This window comes from Pogona vitticeps, chromosome 1 (assembly GCF_051106095.1).
Source record: "Pogona vitticeps strain Pit_001003342236 chromosome 1, PviZW2.1, whole genome shotgun sequence".
Classification (NCBI taxonomy): Eukaryota; Metazoa; Chordata; class Lepidosauria; order Squamata; family Agamidae; genus Pogona; species Pogona vitticeps.
Genome location: NC_135783.1, coordinates 247,838,296 through 247,855,011, shown reverse-complemented (window position 1 = coordinate 247,855,011; position 16,716 = coordinate 247,838,296). Strand labels below are relative to the sequence as shown.

Sequence of the window (16,716 nt, the reverse complement as noted above, 5' to 3'; positions counted from 1 at the left end):
TGTTTCAAAACACCTCTGGGGTACAAAAGTTACTTTGCACATGTTTGCTGGCCTGTGGATTGTAAGGGTTGTAGTCTAAAAGTATAACTTTTGCAAGCTCTGCAGATTACAGGGGGGCAGGATGACATGTTCTCCTTTTAAAATGGTTCATCTCTTGAAACAAGTTTTATTGAAGGATGTATTGTACATTTCTGGGGGACTTTAGTGGATTTTTTTTTAAAAAAAGCCACTAGTGTGAACATGTGTTTTTTAAAAGAAGGAACCAAAAAAAGAGTAAGCAACAGTTTTGTTAACTGAATTAAAAAATCATTATGTGAGTTAAACTGGACAGAAAGAATAGATGAAATAGTTGAGCTACACAGATGTTAAATTCAGCTTCTGCATGAAGTGTTGTTTTAAAATGTGTGTTAGTCATATTAACAAACGATTGCTAGCCCCCATGACAGTTGTGCAGTGATGCGAAGTAGAAAGGAAATAGTACCTACTATGGAGCAGTTTTATTACCACTATTAAAGCAAAGTGCAAAGACCAGTAAGAATTGCTCTTTAAAAAACGTTTGTTTCTGGTTTAAGAGTTATATATTTGCATTTCTGGCTTGGTTGTAATACTGATATGTAGAAAACATTTTTTGTTCTTTGCAGCTGACTTCTTAAGAATATTGATCCGGATGCTTTTGCATTTGATTCTGTCTTCAGCCTACATCCCCCCCTTTTTTTTCAATGAATTTACTCCGTGCCTGCACGGAGTAAATTCATTTTAAAAATGGCTCAAGTTAACCCGGCCCTTTGTTGGGGACCAAACTGCTGATGCGGCCCCCGATGAATTTGAGTTTGACACCCCTGGTCTAACTGCATGATCTTTTGTACTACTGTTCTTTCTACTTCATGGTCTCTGTGACTTACACTGATCTTCTGCACCTGTGCAGCTGTGCCTTAGAGCTCTCCCTAGCTGAAATGAGTACATTTTGGTGGGAGCTGCACTTCCTGTATATCCTTCATATGAGCAGGAGTTTCCCTCCTTTCTCCTCAGTTCCTTTTATCCACCTTGCAAGTAAGCCATGTTGGAATTCTTCATCTTTTTGCCCTTTCCCCCCTTTCTGTTTTTCTGGAGAAAAATGGGTTTTCCCCAGCTTGTTCCTTCTCCCCCTTTTCTGTTCCCTGTTTATGATAGCTGCTCCCCTTTTCAAAGAGTGTTCCATCGGTGTGCATGCATTCCTCTTGGATAGAGACACTCGAAGTGTCTTTTTGTCCTGCTGAGCAGCACAGTAATCAAAAGTGTAAACATTGTCAACCCTTCATGGCCTAGAGCTATAAAACAGAGAAGCCTGCCTCATGGCAGTTCTTCATTTGTTGCAACAACAACCTCTTTTGTCCACCCCGACAGCAAGATGGACTTGGCCTTCCTTCATGGTCTCACCATCAAAGAAACCCTTGACCATGCAACGGCTACAATACCATCCTCAGTACCAGCTGTATAAGGTGCACTACCACATCACCTTTAGTACTGAGCTCCTTAATATCGGGCCCTTCAATATCAGACCCATCTACTAACCACAAGCATGCCAAGCACCACTCGTCTTCCAAGTCATAAAATCACTCATCACCTCAGGAGGAACCCAAGAACAAGAAGAGAAAGAAAGAAAAGGCCCTTGAGCCTTCTAACATGATTCTTTCTTCTCCAGAGGCACAGCTACCACATCAAATTCTGCAAACTAGTACCACAGAGGCAGTAATTGTCATCAGCTGGATCTTGCATCAGTACCACAGCTTTCTATGGAAATCACTGCCTTGTGGCTATATCTACTCATGGAAAAGGGTTCAGGAGTTAACCTCGAGGCAAAATCCGGAGCTGGAGTCCCAAAGGCAACATGTGTCATTCTGCCAACTCCTGCGACATTGCTGGAACCAGTTGTATTGGCTCTTGCCTTTCCATTGGACCATTTCAGCAATGTGGAGAGGGGGGGATCTGCTGCTTGGGTAACAGCCTATCCTCCATATTACCTTACCCGGGCTTCATGCTCTGGAGAGGACACTCCTCGATTCAGAGCATGTTACCATAGTCTCTCGAGACTGAAGGATGCCTATGCTGTCCACATATCTGGAAGTGGAGTCATGGCAACTGGTATTGTGAGAGGAGGAAAATACGGAGAAAGCTGCGGATGCATGCAGTTGGAGCAGTCGTGCCATTTGGAGCAAGACTAAGAGTGGAGCACCAGCATTTCAGCTTGTGAGCCTTATTGCTAGTTCAGGAAACTGGTACGTGGCTTGGACAAAACAAATCCTTGTGGGCTGGAAGTGAGCTTGCAGCATAGAATCTGAAAAATTTCCCCCTGTATTTTGTGTGCTGTAGATAAGGCTCTTGTAGGATGTATTAGTGGAAATAACATGAAGCATTGGAACTGCTGGGTAGATTTTGCTGCCTGCAAAAGTAGGGTATGTATCTTCCACATACTTCACCAGAGGTCTCCCTTGCTATGACAACCAAATTACCCAAACTGGCCACACCATCTGCGTCACCACTGTGTTCATGGTATTCTGTTCCTATTTAATAAACAGGCAGACTTCCAAGGATACCCAGCATGGTATAGTGGACAGACGAATGTAGGACTCAGGAGACCTAGTTTCAAGTCGCCACTCAGCCATAAAAATTATGGGGATGGAATTGGTAAAACCACTCTTAATACCCCACCTACCTTGAAAGCCCTGTTATTGTCACTGTGTCAGTTCCAACTTGATTGGACATAACACAGTACAAACTTCCAAGAAAAGAGGGTTGCTCACATTTAAACTGGGAAGCATCATCCCTTAATATTTAGGAATTATCCATCTTTTGAAAAAGAGAAGTTCAGCAGACATTGTCAGCTGCCTAGCATATGCTGGGTTTGATTAAGCTCGCAACATATTTCAACATGTTACGATAGGAGAGTCTCTTGGCACTTGACATTTTCTTCCTTTTTTCCTCATTCCCTTTCCAAGATCTTTTCAAAATTATGCTACAATGCAAAAGAGAAAGCACTGCTGACCCTCATCTAAGAGCCAAATGTACAGGAGTGAGTGTCACAGCCATCCTCCTAGACTGTGCCCTGGCCAGCCTGAGTTGTTTTTAAGGTGAGAGAAATAGGGAGGGCCCCCCTCAACTTTAGTCTTTGTTTTATGATCCTGAACCCTTGCTCACAGTCTGGTGATAATGCGATAGCTGCCATTTGGCCCCTTGATTTCATGATATTCCATGAATTAGCCAGTCCATTCACCAAATGGCTCTTTCATGGGCCCCTTCCAACTTCATTAATATTCTGTGATTCATTTACCAAATGAGGATTTGGCCCTTGAACTCAACCATGAACACAACAACTGAAGCTAGATCCTAATTATCAAACAGCAATCCCAACAGCTTTTAGCAGAGTGACTCCTGCTTTTGCTTTTCAACGTCTTCTGTGTTTGGTTAGGCTGTAATTCTGTCACATGGCTACAAGTGGGGGAACAATGCACAGTTTTCAATCATGTTCAGTAGAGGGCAGAGCACTTGTTACATAAAACTTTGCATCCTTTTAAGCTCCCAGCACCTGTGCTATTTGTAGTACAAAGCCATGTCATTTACAAATCCTTTTCACACACCAGATGATTTTGGCCTCCCATCTCTTCTCAAAAGATGCCAAGAGTGTTGCTGGCAGCCATTTAGATTCATTATTTATGTTGCATTGTACAGCGCAGTTACGAAGATGAGGTGTTAAGGTTGCTTGTGCCAAGGCAGCAAGCTTCCCGTAAAAAATGGAGCGTTTCAAAAGGTTTCTCTTGGAGCAGGGTATCTTGGAAATACTTGTTTTATAAGAAATGCGAGCCGTGTAATCTAACGTAGGGTTGTAAACCTTCCTATGTAGCTAGGGCCCAAGTTGCTTTATAGTAAGAGCCCTCTCGGAGAGCCTGGCCACACTCCCAGAAGGAATGATTAAGATTTTTGGGGCTTCCAGGAGGTGAAGACCAGTGCCTCCTAGTCCCAGCAGTTATTTCACTTTGGCTTTAAATAAACCAATAACATCTCATTGCTTTCATTAGGATGCCTGCTTTGCACAAGGACTGCTAGTGGGATCCTTATGTTCATCTAATCCTGAACACATACAGGGGAGCAGGCTTATCGGTGCACTTGCATGAGCTGCGGAGAATATTTCCCAAGCATTTCCAGTTGTTTTTCATGCTTTTATTTTCTTGGCACATCAAGAGAGTTGGGAAATAGTGGGGGAAATGTTCCTGCTGGAGTGGGGCTAGATGACTACTGCAAAGCTGATAGCCCAAAGTATTGTTTTAAAAGGGGGGGGGGGGACAGTGGGATAAGCTTAGGGAGGCATCAAGTCAAAGTACGCTCGTTGGTCTTTCTCAATAAGTGCAATAGTCATAAACCTTATCAACTATATAGAAAAAGTGTTTAGACTTTGCACATTTTCATCACAACCAACGATAGAGTGCAAGTGACCAAAACATGGCCCCTCTTTCATATACCATGTGTGTGGATTTGATTGATTGATTGCAAATAAGAACTTCCTGTAGTTGGATGCATGTAAGATATATGTGCAGTGTGGCATTATTGAATTGTTCTATCACTGTATGTGTTAAAGTAGGTATTGAGGTCCCGTGTTCAACTCCAGCATCTTGAGATAGGGCTAAGAAAACTCTCTGAAAAAAACAGAAGAGCCGTTGCCTGTCAAACGTACAGCATGTTAGATGGAGCAGTGGTCTGATTTCTCATGAAGCTGCTCCTGTTGTTAAGTGTGTGCGTCTAGTACAGCTGAACGTCAGGGTTTGTCAACCTCCAGTCAAATTTACAGAAAAGAGTGCAATCATTACAGCAGCATTGCGGAACAGCTGTTCCCAAACTGGTATCCTAAATGTCTTGGCGATCACTTCTGCCTTAGAGATGGCTTTCTTGCAGGGATACTACTGACCTTGTTTGGTTTAACTCCTCCACTTCAGCACCTTTCCTCCAGATGTATTGTACTAAGGCTACCATCATCCACAGCTGGCAGGAAAACAAATGATGGCCCATCCCTCTCCTGCCTCACTGTTAATGGTTTTTATCCTGGCTACCATCCAAGCAATATGTGGTTGGAGAAGTATTTGACCTTTTCTCTTTGCATACCTGAATGCGTGGGCATTTATATATATAATTATGTGCTTGTGCTTACATCATTTTTTGGTCAAATACTTCATACAAGAACTTTGTTTAAAAAGGGAGGAAATGACCAGTTTCTTTGAACTCCATGAAGATTAGTAATGAATGCAAACATCGGAAAATGTCAGAATCAGCTAGTCACTAGTGTAATTGATTCCATGCTCAGGGTCATGCTGTAGAGAAATAAATAATGTTACTACTTATTTGAGTCTATACCACCTGAAAAAGTAAATAGGTACTGTATTGCATGACTGAATGCTGCAGTGGAAAAGAGACTGCCATCCTATATCCATTTGTCTGATAGACTCCATTTGATTTAGTGGGATTTACTATCTGTGGAAAGAGTTTTGTAGGATTGCACAAAAATTTCCCTGCTTGTGGAAAATTGTATTAGGAAGAAGAGTCTAGTTTCCTGTAGGCAGGATGTTAGGACTCTCCATTACCTCTAGTCTGTAGTTGTAGAACTTTAGAATTTGAGCAAAAAATTAAAGATATCTAATCTAGCCTTCTTTAATATGAGAGAGCTATTTTTGTGAATATCTAGATCGTCTCCACACATCAGCACAATATTAATTATTATTATATTGGCTGTAGAGATGGGCATTAATTTAAAAATGTATCACCAAATTTGTTCAAAAATTGCTAATTTGTCCATTTCCTATTCATATGATGCCGAATGAATACAAATCACAATTTTTGGTGATGTTTGATTTGTCGATTTGTTTGTCTATAAAAGGGTCCCCCCCAGACATCAAGAGACACCAAAATTTCAGGGAAATTTACTCTTGACTATACAATCCCTCCAAGTTTGGTGAAGACTGGGTTTTCCCAAGCCATCTGCTAAAGGGCAGTTTCCTGGGGAGACCCATTTTGTGGGTGCATATCTTGAATGTCCAAAACCCAAACTTCAACAAACTTGTAGGGCTTGTAGAGGACAGTCAAGGGAAGCTTCTCTGCGAATCTGGTTTCTCTAGATGCTTGGGGGAGGCATTTAAAGTTTTTTTAAAATGAATTCATTGTTTCAGAAAAAAAATTAAATTTGTAATTGAAATTCATCAACCTTGACAAATTACAAATCAAAATTAATCACAATTTTTCTGATTTGTGCCCATTTCTACTGTAAAGTCACAGAATATAGACATAGAAAGAATAATATGAATAGTAAAAGGAGTTGTGAGATTTGACCAACTGAGTTATGAAAGTGTTATATCTGGTCTTTATCAGACCTAAAAAACTATTAAGTATTTGAAGCATAGGGTATTTCCATGTGATATCATAATGACTCCAGTCTTGAATAGGATTATTTGGAGGAGGGAGACTAGACAATTCCTGGGTGGCTAAATCTATTGAGAGATACTGCTAACAACAGCTCAATGGATCCTCCATGTTTAGAAACAGAGTACTTTTGAACAACCAATGCTACAAGGGGCAAAGCCATGGCAAAGTATTATTACTCATAGAAGGCTTCACAGATTCAGCCAGTCAGCCATAGCTCAGAAAATAATGTTGGTCTAGATGTGTCCTTGGTGCAAACCAGCAAGGATCTTCTTGTCCTTTCTATCTATAGCCTTGTGTGGTTTCAGTTCTGATAACCAACTTACCTACTTTTCATAGATGCACAAGATACTTGCAGTCAAGGATAGGGATGAACAGTTGAACTGAATCCTTAGCTGCCTTACTTCCAATTGGAACTGCCCTTCATGTAGAAAGCAGCAGGTTTGGTCGGAAGAAAACAGCTGCCTATAGCTTTTTGAAGAGGAGCGTGCCCATTTGTTTGCTTGTTTCTTTCAGGGGAATGTGACTTGGCCCAACACATAAAGACCAATGTGGTCAAAGTATAAAGAGACTTCGCTGTTTTAACTGCTGAAAGCATGGTGCAGCTGTTTCATCTTTTCTCCTTAATGGGTTTTCTCTGGTAAGACAAAAGGAGGAAGAAACAATGGGAAAATGGAGGAGGACTGCCAACTGAAGCTGATTACATCTGGACCTCCCATTAACGTCCATTAATGAGGCAGTGTGGATTCCCAGTAAAAGCCTCTTCTAGAAGCACCCTAGATAACAAGTGTGAGAAAAGGTCAAACCAGACCATACTCCTAGCCCCTATTTATAAGCAGTGCTATCTGTTTTATAAGACATCTGCTTGTTATTCCTTTAGTCAGGTTTTGTTTGGGAATTGTTCTCTGGAAGGAAAAAAAACATTAATTTTTGAAGGTACAATTACACCATGGGAAAAATGCAAGTGGATCCTCTCTGAAGTCATACCTGGAAATCTGCAACAGGCTCACTATTTAAAAAAAAAAACCCATGCTTTGTTAGACAATTGTCTGACACCCCAATGACACAGCCCGTACTCTTAAGTTATTGTTTCCATATTGAAAAAAACACGCTTGTCGCCTTTTTTGTCAAGAACTTTATTCTGCCACTTGATATTGAGAATGCTTCAAAGACAGATAAGATTAAAGTGACTGAGCTTTTTTTCATGGTGTTGATGGTCAAAGTTTCTGCTTCATAAAGCAGGAAGGATAGTGTATTTCTGGGATTTTGATTATTGATTATTTGTGGGAGATCTGTTGGGGGGTCCATTTGAGTAACAGAATAGTTTGCAGCAGTGTTTCCTGTAGACATTTAAACTCAATTTATCAATTCACTGGAGCAATCAATTGGACTTACAGTGAGCTTACAGTAAAAATAGTTACTAAATTTTATTTAGAAAATACATTGATGGGAAAATCTGATTCCTGGTCTCAATAGCTGACCATGTCCTAAACTGCAGCACATGGTTTCATGGGAGGGTGGCACAGCCCACCCTCAAGAGAGGTGCTAACGGATCAAAACGAAGGCGAAAACCAAGAGAGAGGAAGTAATAAATCTTTCCCTTTCTTTTGGGTAAGAAGAAACAACCAACGGAAAAGATAGACAAACGATTCTATTTACAGAATAGCAAGTATTCGTACAAAGAAGTGATGCTTCCAGAAAACCCTTCTAACAGACAGAACAACAACTTTGGACATCTTCAGCATAACAGAAAGATTATGATTGATTCAACACAGAGGATCAAAGTCTTCCAAAGGCTGTCCTGGCCTTAAGGCTTCATTAGGTCACTTCTTTGTAGAAGAGAACACAGCAGGAGACAATGCTGCCAAGATGCACGAAATTTTCCACTGCATGGTTATAATAAAATTGGGTTACCCATTGTTTGTGCTGTCACTGTGCTGCCCATGGCACTGGTTCAACTATGTCCCAAAGCATTCGACATCACGGGTGACATCTCAATGGGGAAAATGACTTGGTGAGACTGGTCCATTCTCCACAATATGGGGAAATGTTCATGGCATAGACTCAATAAATATACAACTGGCTCACAAGACTCAGACTTATTCTTTTGAAATTCTACCCTTCATAGTACTTTAATAATGATAATGTAGTACTGTAGTGGATAGAATAGTGAATAGGGTAACGTGGATTCAAATTCCTACTTGCAGGTGAAAACTCACTGGGGGTGCCATTAGTAGAACCAAATCTTCAAGAATATCTCATATAGTTTGAAAATTCTACTAAAGTTGCCATCTGTTGGATGCAACTTGATAACACAAAACAAATAATAGTATAATCCTGTCTCTGAAAATACAAAGATAGTGTAGGGTGGTGGTTGTTTTTCTCTTGGTGTGTGTTCTGTCATTAAGTCAGTTCTGACTTACAGAAATCGTATAAGGAATGGAAGATACTGAAGTGGTGGTTTTACCAGTGCCATCCATTGGAGTTTCCATGAGCAAACAGGGCTTGGAACCCAGTTCTATTGATTCTACTCTATCAACTGCTCTTCACTGGCCCCGTATGGAGCTCAGCTGCAGTGGACATTATTGGGTCAAGATCTGATGCTTTGTAGGTATAGAGTGATCAACTGAGGCTGGTGACTACATGTGGCTGTTGGCAGCTGTAAGTTTACCTCATCAAGCAGCTCTCTGCTTTTTAATATTTGGGAAGTACATTGACCTTTCGGAGTCTCAACATTGGTTTTTAACCCTCTGGTCTTCACTTGGCAAGAATCAGCCTTATTTTTGGACCTTTCTTTCTAAAAGGAAAACCTGCCCCCAGGGCCATTCTTTCAGAGATGCGTTGCAGCGGCTTGTCTTAGCAACTGCTGCTATTTCTGCCCTGAACTGGGATCCCACTCTTCTTAGGGAGGTTTTAATAATGGTTTTCCAATTAAGACTATGGTGTGTGTAATGTGCTTATAAGTCTGCCTCAGTCACCATAGTCTGAGTCAAATATGGAAACACCTGTTTTTTTTCAGGCATGCAAAGGAAAACGCTAAGTGGCAGTTGAAGAAAGTTCATGCTTTTTCGTCTGTCTGTCTATCTGTGCGCAACTCCTGTCTGGGACAAGGCACCCGGCTGATCACGAGTGGCACCCCTGTTATTCACATTTGACGCGTGCCTCGCCGTGGATCTGGCTTGGAACACTTTATCTGCTTCAGCTCCTCTTTGGTACAGCCGGGAAAGCAGCCCAGAGAAGGGGGGAGGGGGGGTCTTCTCGAGCCTTGCCAGATCTGGAAAAGGAGACTCTTGCGAGGAGGGGAGAGAGCTGGGGTTGGGGGCGAGCGAGCGAGCGAGCGGAGTCTCAAAACAACAGAACCGCTGTGTTTGGAATGCTGGGATCCTCCCACCGCATCTCCTCTCCGGTGCCTCTCTCTGCCCCACGGGGAGACTGGGTGTGGGGGTGTGGGGGGGAGAGGCAAGCACACGCTTGCACATACACACGCGTGTGCACACGCACGCACGGAAAGAGAGCAAGAGGGAGAGTTTTCCTTCCCCCCCCCCCTTTCCATTGCTAGCACATGGGCTGGGGGAGCGGCGGGACGCAATCTGAGCCTGGCTTGGGAGGAGGAGGAGGAGGAGGAGGAGTCTCCGAGTCTTCCCAATGCTGCCCCCAGCCTGAGCTCATTGATCCTCGCTCCCCTTCCTCTGCCTAGAAGGCGCCCCCAGCCTCATCCTTGGTGGGACGGAGAGTCCAGACAGTTGCAAGCCATGCTGTAGAGAGGGGCCTGTGCGGGAAGGGAGGGAGGGAGCGAGTGGGAGGAAGAAAGGAAAGCAAGCGGGCGGGCCGGCGGGACGGCGGGAGGGCAGGCGGGCAGGCAGGCTGGCTGGCTCGCTCTCTCTCTGGTGGGAGCATCCATCCATCTGTGCCGACTGGGAGACGCCTGTCATGTATGCCGAGCTGCTCTTCCAGGTTGTTTGTCTAGCTGTGCTCCTTCCAGGGGGCCCCGCGCGAGTCTACACAGGAAGGAAGAAGCTGGCCAACTTCGCCGTGGAGAGGTACCCCCCACCCCCACCCCATGTCCATCCCTCCCCTCCCGGTGTATCCAAGCCCCTGACTTGTCTAGGGACGTTAGGGGCACCTTGTCCCGTTGAGCTGTATTCAAGCCTTTCCCGTGCTCCCACAAATTACACCAGAGTGAAGCGAGTACAGGGTAACCCGTGGTCTTTGGTGGTGCTTCTGGCACCTTGGATGCCTGGACTGGGAGGAAGAAGCTGGAGAACTATTTGGCCTCCAGACGGGTGCCCACCACGCGTTTCCACTTCTTTATGACCCTAAAACTTCCCTGCTGTTGATTTGGCTTCTTGATTCTCTTCAATCTCCGCTCCGCCCCGCTGCAAACCATACAGATGGCCATGGCACAGATTAGGGTGACAAGCGCGAGTCTGTTTGCTCAACCACAGAAAAGGGGAAGAAATATTGGCTGAGTAACTGAGGTACAGAGTTTGGAGGTGTGGTGGACGAAGCACGGTGGGGGGGGAGGTCTGGGGGAGCAAGGGAGGGCACTCCACCCCTGGGAATCTTGAATCTGGTATTTCTTTAAATGTACACATGTACATAAAATAAAGCTGGCTGGACAGCTCATTGAGTTAGGCACCCGGCTATGGAGCCAGAGGCTGGGAGTTCAATTCCCTACTATGCATCCCAGCAGAATCACTCTGTGTGGCCTCGGACAAACGGCACAGTCCCAAAATATCCCCAGAAGAAGGGAACAGTAAAATACTTCTGACTACTGTCTACCTAGAAAATCCTGGAAAGGGTTGCCGTAAGTCAGAAGTAACTTGATGGCACACAATTATTGTTATTACATGAAGCAAAAACACGCACACTCCAGCTACGTGGAAAGAAGCGTAGGCAGAGCTAAGCTAAGGAAGAGAATAGCCCCCCTTGCCCCTCTTCGAAATGATTTCTGTGGATGTTCCTGGGATGAAACGAGGGTTCATCAGCATCCAAAGCCCAGGTTTTTCAGATGTAGGTTGATATATACTCCACACCTAATGATCTCCTTCCAGAGTTGAAGTTTTGCACATCTGGAAGGCTTCAGATAGAGTGCAGGGCTGTAGCTTGTGCCTGTGACAAAAAACGTAGAAAAAAACTCTTTCTACAAATATGTTTCAATACAAACAAGATGAGAACTCAAACACACAGACTATGGCCAGGGCGGCTGTGTCGTTTAGCCCCGTGCAATGTTTACCATGGTTGATGAAGCTTTCTGAACCTGCTTCTTGTGTGCTTGTTTGCCTCTGGGCATCAGTGTCTTGTTCACCCCCCCCCCTTTTTGTTCCAATGCACCAGTTTCGTCAGCGCTTTGTCAGTATTTCTGTCTTTTTCCTGTGAAATAAACCTAAGACAGTTACTACATTCTCTGTCATATGAGTAAATAAACCCCCTTGTACCAAACCTATGATCACATGTTTCCTTAACAAGCTACCTAAAGAACATGATACACGGGACTGCTTGTGAACAACTTGTGACTGTCCAGACACTATTAGGCTGTGACTCCCATTGCCCCTGGTCCTTTTGCCTGCCTGCGGTCCCCAGAGGCTAGGAACGATTGAACTGTGCAATATTATTTGAGCTGCCCCATGGCTTCTCCTGCCACTCGCAGTGTTTGTTTAGAATTTAGTTGCAACTCGGTTGGGACCCCTTAATTATGCCAGTTGATGCACAACCAGCCTGACTTGCTTCATAAGAAGAGGTAGCCTGCATGTAAGCCACCTTGTGTTTAGGCAGCCTTGAACCTAAATGGTGTTCATTCTGGCCTGTGGAAGATGATCAACTGCCCAAACCCACAGGAAAAGCTAAAGTTGGGAAGCACTCCTTTGGTCTTCCAAATTCTTATTCGGTCTCTTTTTTTAATTCCTAGACGTCGCATTGGTCCACATGTTTGCCTGTCTGGTTTTGGAAGTGGCTGCTGTCCTGGGTGGACACCATCTCCGGGCAGTGGGCAGTGCATCCTGCGTAAGTGCTTTATAGAAAGCAACATGTCTTGTTTATGATCAGTATTGCTCCCGAAACTCTTCCTTGGGTTAAAATAATCTTTGAAGAGCATTCAAGGAATTTTTAAAAATGGGTGAGATATTTAGCTGAAGTCCATAGGCCAGTCTAGCCTACCATGACACCAACTTGGTACAAGATTAAATGGGCACCTTTTAATAGACCAAGGAACACTAAAAATGTTTATAAATATTTAGTTTAATTGCATGTTGCCAAATCAATTCCAACTTATGGCAATCCTTTGTGGGGTTTCCTAGGTATAGAATACTTAGAAGTGCTTTTCTAGTCCCTTTTTTCTGGAGGTGCTCTGAGACCATGTGGCTTGCTCCAAACCACACAGGCTGGCTCTTGTCCTTCAAGGCATAGTGGGGAACACCCAACCTGGCTCAGTGAGCTACCCAGCCAGCTCATGGAGGAGGTAAATAAGGTATTTCGGAATTTTCAGAACTTTGTTGAGCTACAATTCCAGAGATTCTTTGCAGGGGTGGGGAGCTATGAGAGATAATGTGCCATATAAAAACATGTCATGTATTACTTAAAAGTGATCCTATGAATGAATGACTCCAAAAGGTCCTATCATTAATACTGCTGTTAAGGTCTTACAAGCTAAGGTCCATGTCAATCTGTTTCATGTTAAGTCTTCCTCTTTTCCTACTGCCATCTACTTTTCCCTAGCAGTATTTTCTCTTCCAGGGGGTCTTGTCTTCTTGCGATACATCCAAGGTATAATACACTCACATTTTGACTTCTAACAAGAGTTCATGCTTGATCTGATGTTGAACACATCGTATCTGTAAGGCTGTCCTCCAATACCACATATTAAAATTGTCTCTCCTTTTTTCCTGTCAGTTTTCTTTATTATTTAGATTTCACATCTGTAATGAAGAATATCAGAGTATGGATGATATTGATCTTAGTTTTCAGTGACACATCCTTACATTTAAGGATCTTTTCTAGTTCCTTCACAGCTATCCTTCCAAGTTTCAGTTTTCTTCTGAGCTCTTGGCTGCAGTCCCTGAGCCAAGGTATAGAAAATCTTCACCTATTTTGATTTCTTCAGTATCAATATTATTTTACTGTTATGTGCTGATAGGTCACCTTGAAGTAAGAGTTTCATTTAATTGATTTAAATTTAATTTATATTGGTTCTTATTTCAAAATATTTGATTAATTCTCACCCTATGAACGAATGGTTTCCAAAATGTCGTGAGTGATTTTACATTACAGTTATATAATTCTTCTTTAATTATTTTAATCTTTTTAATTATTAGCTGTAATCATGCTTTGTACTTTCCTCTTTAACCTTCATCAGTTGCTTCCATTTAAATTTAAAATAATTACTGTTTTCTGCCAGCAAAGTTTATTTGTTGATTGGTTTATCTGTTTATTACATTTTTATACCACCCCAGAGTGAACAGGCATTCTCTGAATGGTGTACAAACAGCCAGTATACCAAATTGCAGAAAACAACAATGAAATCAACAATAACATATTAATAAACAACAAGAAGGCAAAGATAGCAATAAAGGTACAAAAGGCGTAATATCCTAATATCTTAAATTATTGCTATTGCTTCCACCAGTTTTCACATCTCTAACAGAATAAAATCCAGCTCTTTCTATGATACATTCTGTGTATTCTATCTTGAAATAATCCTTTTGGTATCCCCATTTACTTCTATTGATTTATTTCTTCCACCTACTTGAAGAGTAGCTTTCACTTCACCTTCTAAAACTGAGAATTCTTCATCAAAATATTATCCTTTAAAGGAATGCATCATGCTTGTATCCCTTCTGTATAGTTCTTTAGCATATTGTGTCCATTTTCTCTTTAATTTATTCCCATCAGGTACTATATTCTCCTATTGATTTTCTTCACAATTCTAATCTTGGTTTAAAATTTCCTTTGGTTCCTTTGATCTTATGGATGAGATCTATTGTTTTAATTTTTTGGTTGTTCTATTTCTTTGCAATGTTGGAAGCAACTAAAGGTCCTTTCAGCTGAAATAAGCAACTGGAGGATGTTTCAGCTTTCATCTCATTGCTTCATTGAGTATTCAGCCATTTGTACTCATCTTTTGCTTTCCCCCAAAACACAATTTGACCTGAGAGTCTCATTTTCCAGCACTAGGCCTTCTTGGATGGCCTTAAAATGGTAAAGAGGTTGGTTTGTATCATGAAAGCTGAGAGCAATATCCCCATGAGGTTAGATTTCTTTAGAAGTCTAGACTAGAGATGGGGGTATTCGTATTTATGTACGAATATCCTAAACGACTAAACAACAACAACAAAATCCCCACACAGGTAGTGTTGACAAAGGTTCAGCCCCATGGAGCCGGACGGTCCACTCACCGATCCACCACAGATGTGGACAGCAGGATTCTACCAATGGCTCTGCAGCACATGATCCGCTCATCACTCCTAGCATGAGGCGGGAGGACAAGACTTGCTGCAAGTTCTAAGAGTGGCGAGTGGATGGAGCGCTGCGGAGCCGTCGATAGAATACAAATACCCTCATCTCTAGTCTACACTCTTAATGGAGCCATACAAGGCAGAAAAACCAACGTTGACACACCAGACATGGATCCACTCTTTCTTTTCAGTAATATCAACTGCATCGACAGAAGAGAATGGATAATTGGAATGGCAATGGGGCCAGACAAATTATTGAAAGGCAGTTACTGGGCAAAAGCAGCAGTGAAAGGCAGAAAGAGGGTCTTTCATAGACGATCGCAGCAGCATTCCGAGCCATTCTTGTTAGTACTGCACAGGCGAAGGCAATGGTAAACCACTTCCGGCTGTTTTATGCCTTGACAACCCTGTGATGATGGCTCGCTTTACTGCACACTTCTCTACCATGCGGCTATAAAGATAGTGCATAATGCCATGCCATCACACCTGTCAAAACAGAATTTTCCCACTGTAGCACTGCTGAAACATAATACCGTGCCAATATGAAGCTCTTCTACATCTGTTTTCAGTTCTGGTGCTCCCCATTTGAGTTGTTCATTTGTCTGCCTAATGACATATATGATCCAGCTGTTGATGCCTTAGTGGCTACTCCCATCTGTTCTCATTCATTTCAAGCATCTGGTCATTGAAGAGGGGAACAGTCAGTGCAACAACCATTTTTTGCTAGAGATCACGACAGCTACAGTTTGCCGAGCCCAGACCTGGAGCTGTGCCTCCTGTTGTAGTGAGGCATGTGGCAGAATTGCCTGTACAGAAATTATGGATGAGAGAGAAATTTGTGGGAGAAATATTGATAGAATAGGAGTTACTAGATTGTTCCTTTTTTTAAAAAAAAAAAACATGCATTTATATTCTGAGGGCATTCCGGATGGTGCTGCTGACTTGTTCTTTGGGAAAGGCAAGGCAAGGCAGCTGTGATTTTCATTTTGCAATAAATCCTAGCATTCAGACCATGCAACGTTTGCACAGCATGGGGATTGCAGTTCTATAATGAAACGAGGGAGATCTAGTCAAGAATTCTTGGTATGCTCACTAAATGACTAGCAGAAATTTCCTTGGAGGAAGCCTTTATATATCATGATAGAGGATGATAGGCAGGGTAGGAATGCTCATTGAGTAAAAACAAGCTTTCATTTTTATATAAACTAGAGCAGTGGTTCTTAACCTTTGTTACTCGGATGCTTTTGAACTGCAACTCCCAGAAACCCCAGCCAGCACAGCTGGTGGTGAAGGCTTCTGGGAGTTGTAGTCCAAAACCCCTGAGTAACCCAAGGTTAAGAACCAGTGATCTAGAATACTTAAGGTTGCTTTCTTAGAAGTAAGCACCATCGAACAAAATGGGATTCCTCACAGAGCACGTGTCACAAGTAACAATGTTAAGTATAAAGCCTACTGACTTTTGTAAAGTAATGTAGTTTTTGGTAAGTAGAGATGGGGGTATTCATATACAAATATCCCTGCACAGGTAGTGTTAACGAGGCTCCAGCCTCATGGGGCCGGACGGGCCACTCACCAATCCAATGCGGATGGCGCGATTGTACGAATAGCTCTGCAGCGCGTGATCCGCTCGCCACTCTTCGAGCTTGCAGCAAGGCCTCCTGCCAAGAGTGGTGAGCCGATCGCACGCTGCAGAGCCATTGATAGAATCCTGCCATCCACGTCCACGGCGGATCAGTGAGTGGACAATCTGGCTCCATGGGGCTGGACCCTCGTTAACGCCACCTGTGCAGGGATATTTGTATACAAATACCCCCATCTCTACCATAGC

The 16,716-nt window shown here is 42.9% G+C and overlaps 1 protein-coding gene across 2 annotated transcripts in view; it reads left to right on the top strand.

The window, feature by feature from the left end:
* The first annotated feature begins 9,879 nt into the window (after positions 1-9,879).
* Positions 9,880-16,716, top strand: part of VWCE (von Willebrand factor C and EGF domains) — a 40,376-nt gene continuing 33,539 nt past the window's right edge. The window contains exons 1-2 of one of the 2 annotated variants that reach the window (XM_072985500.2): positions 9,880-10,478; positions 12,347-12,441. In XM_072985500.2, coding sequence (XP_072841601.2) covers positions 10,369-10,478; positions 12,347-12,441 — 205 coding nt within the window. In that variant the 5' untranslated portion in view covers positions 9,880-10,368. The remainder of the gene's footprint in view (positions 10,479-12,346; positions 12,442-16,716) is intronic. The other variant, XM_072985501.2, reaches the window with a different exon arrangement.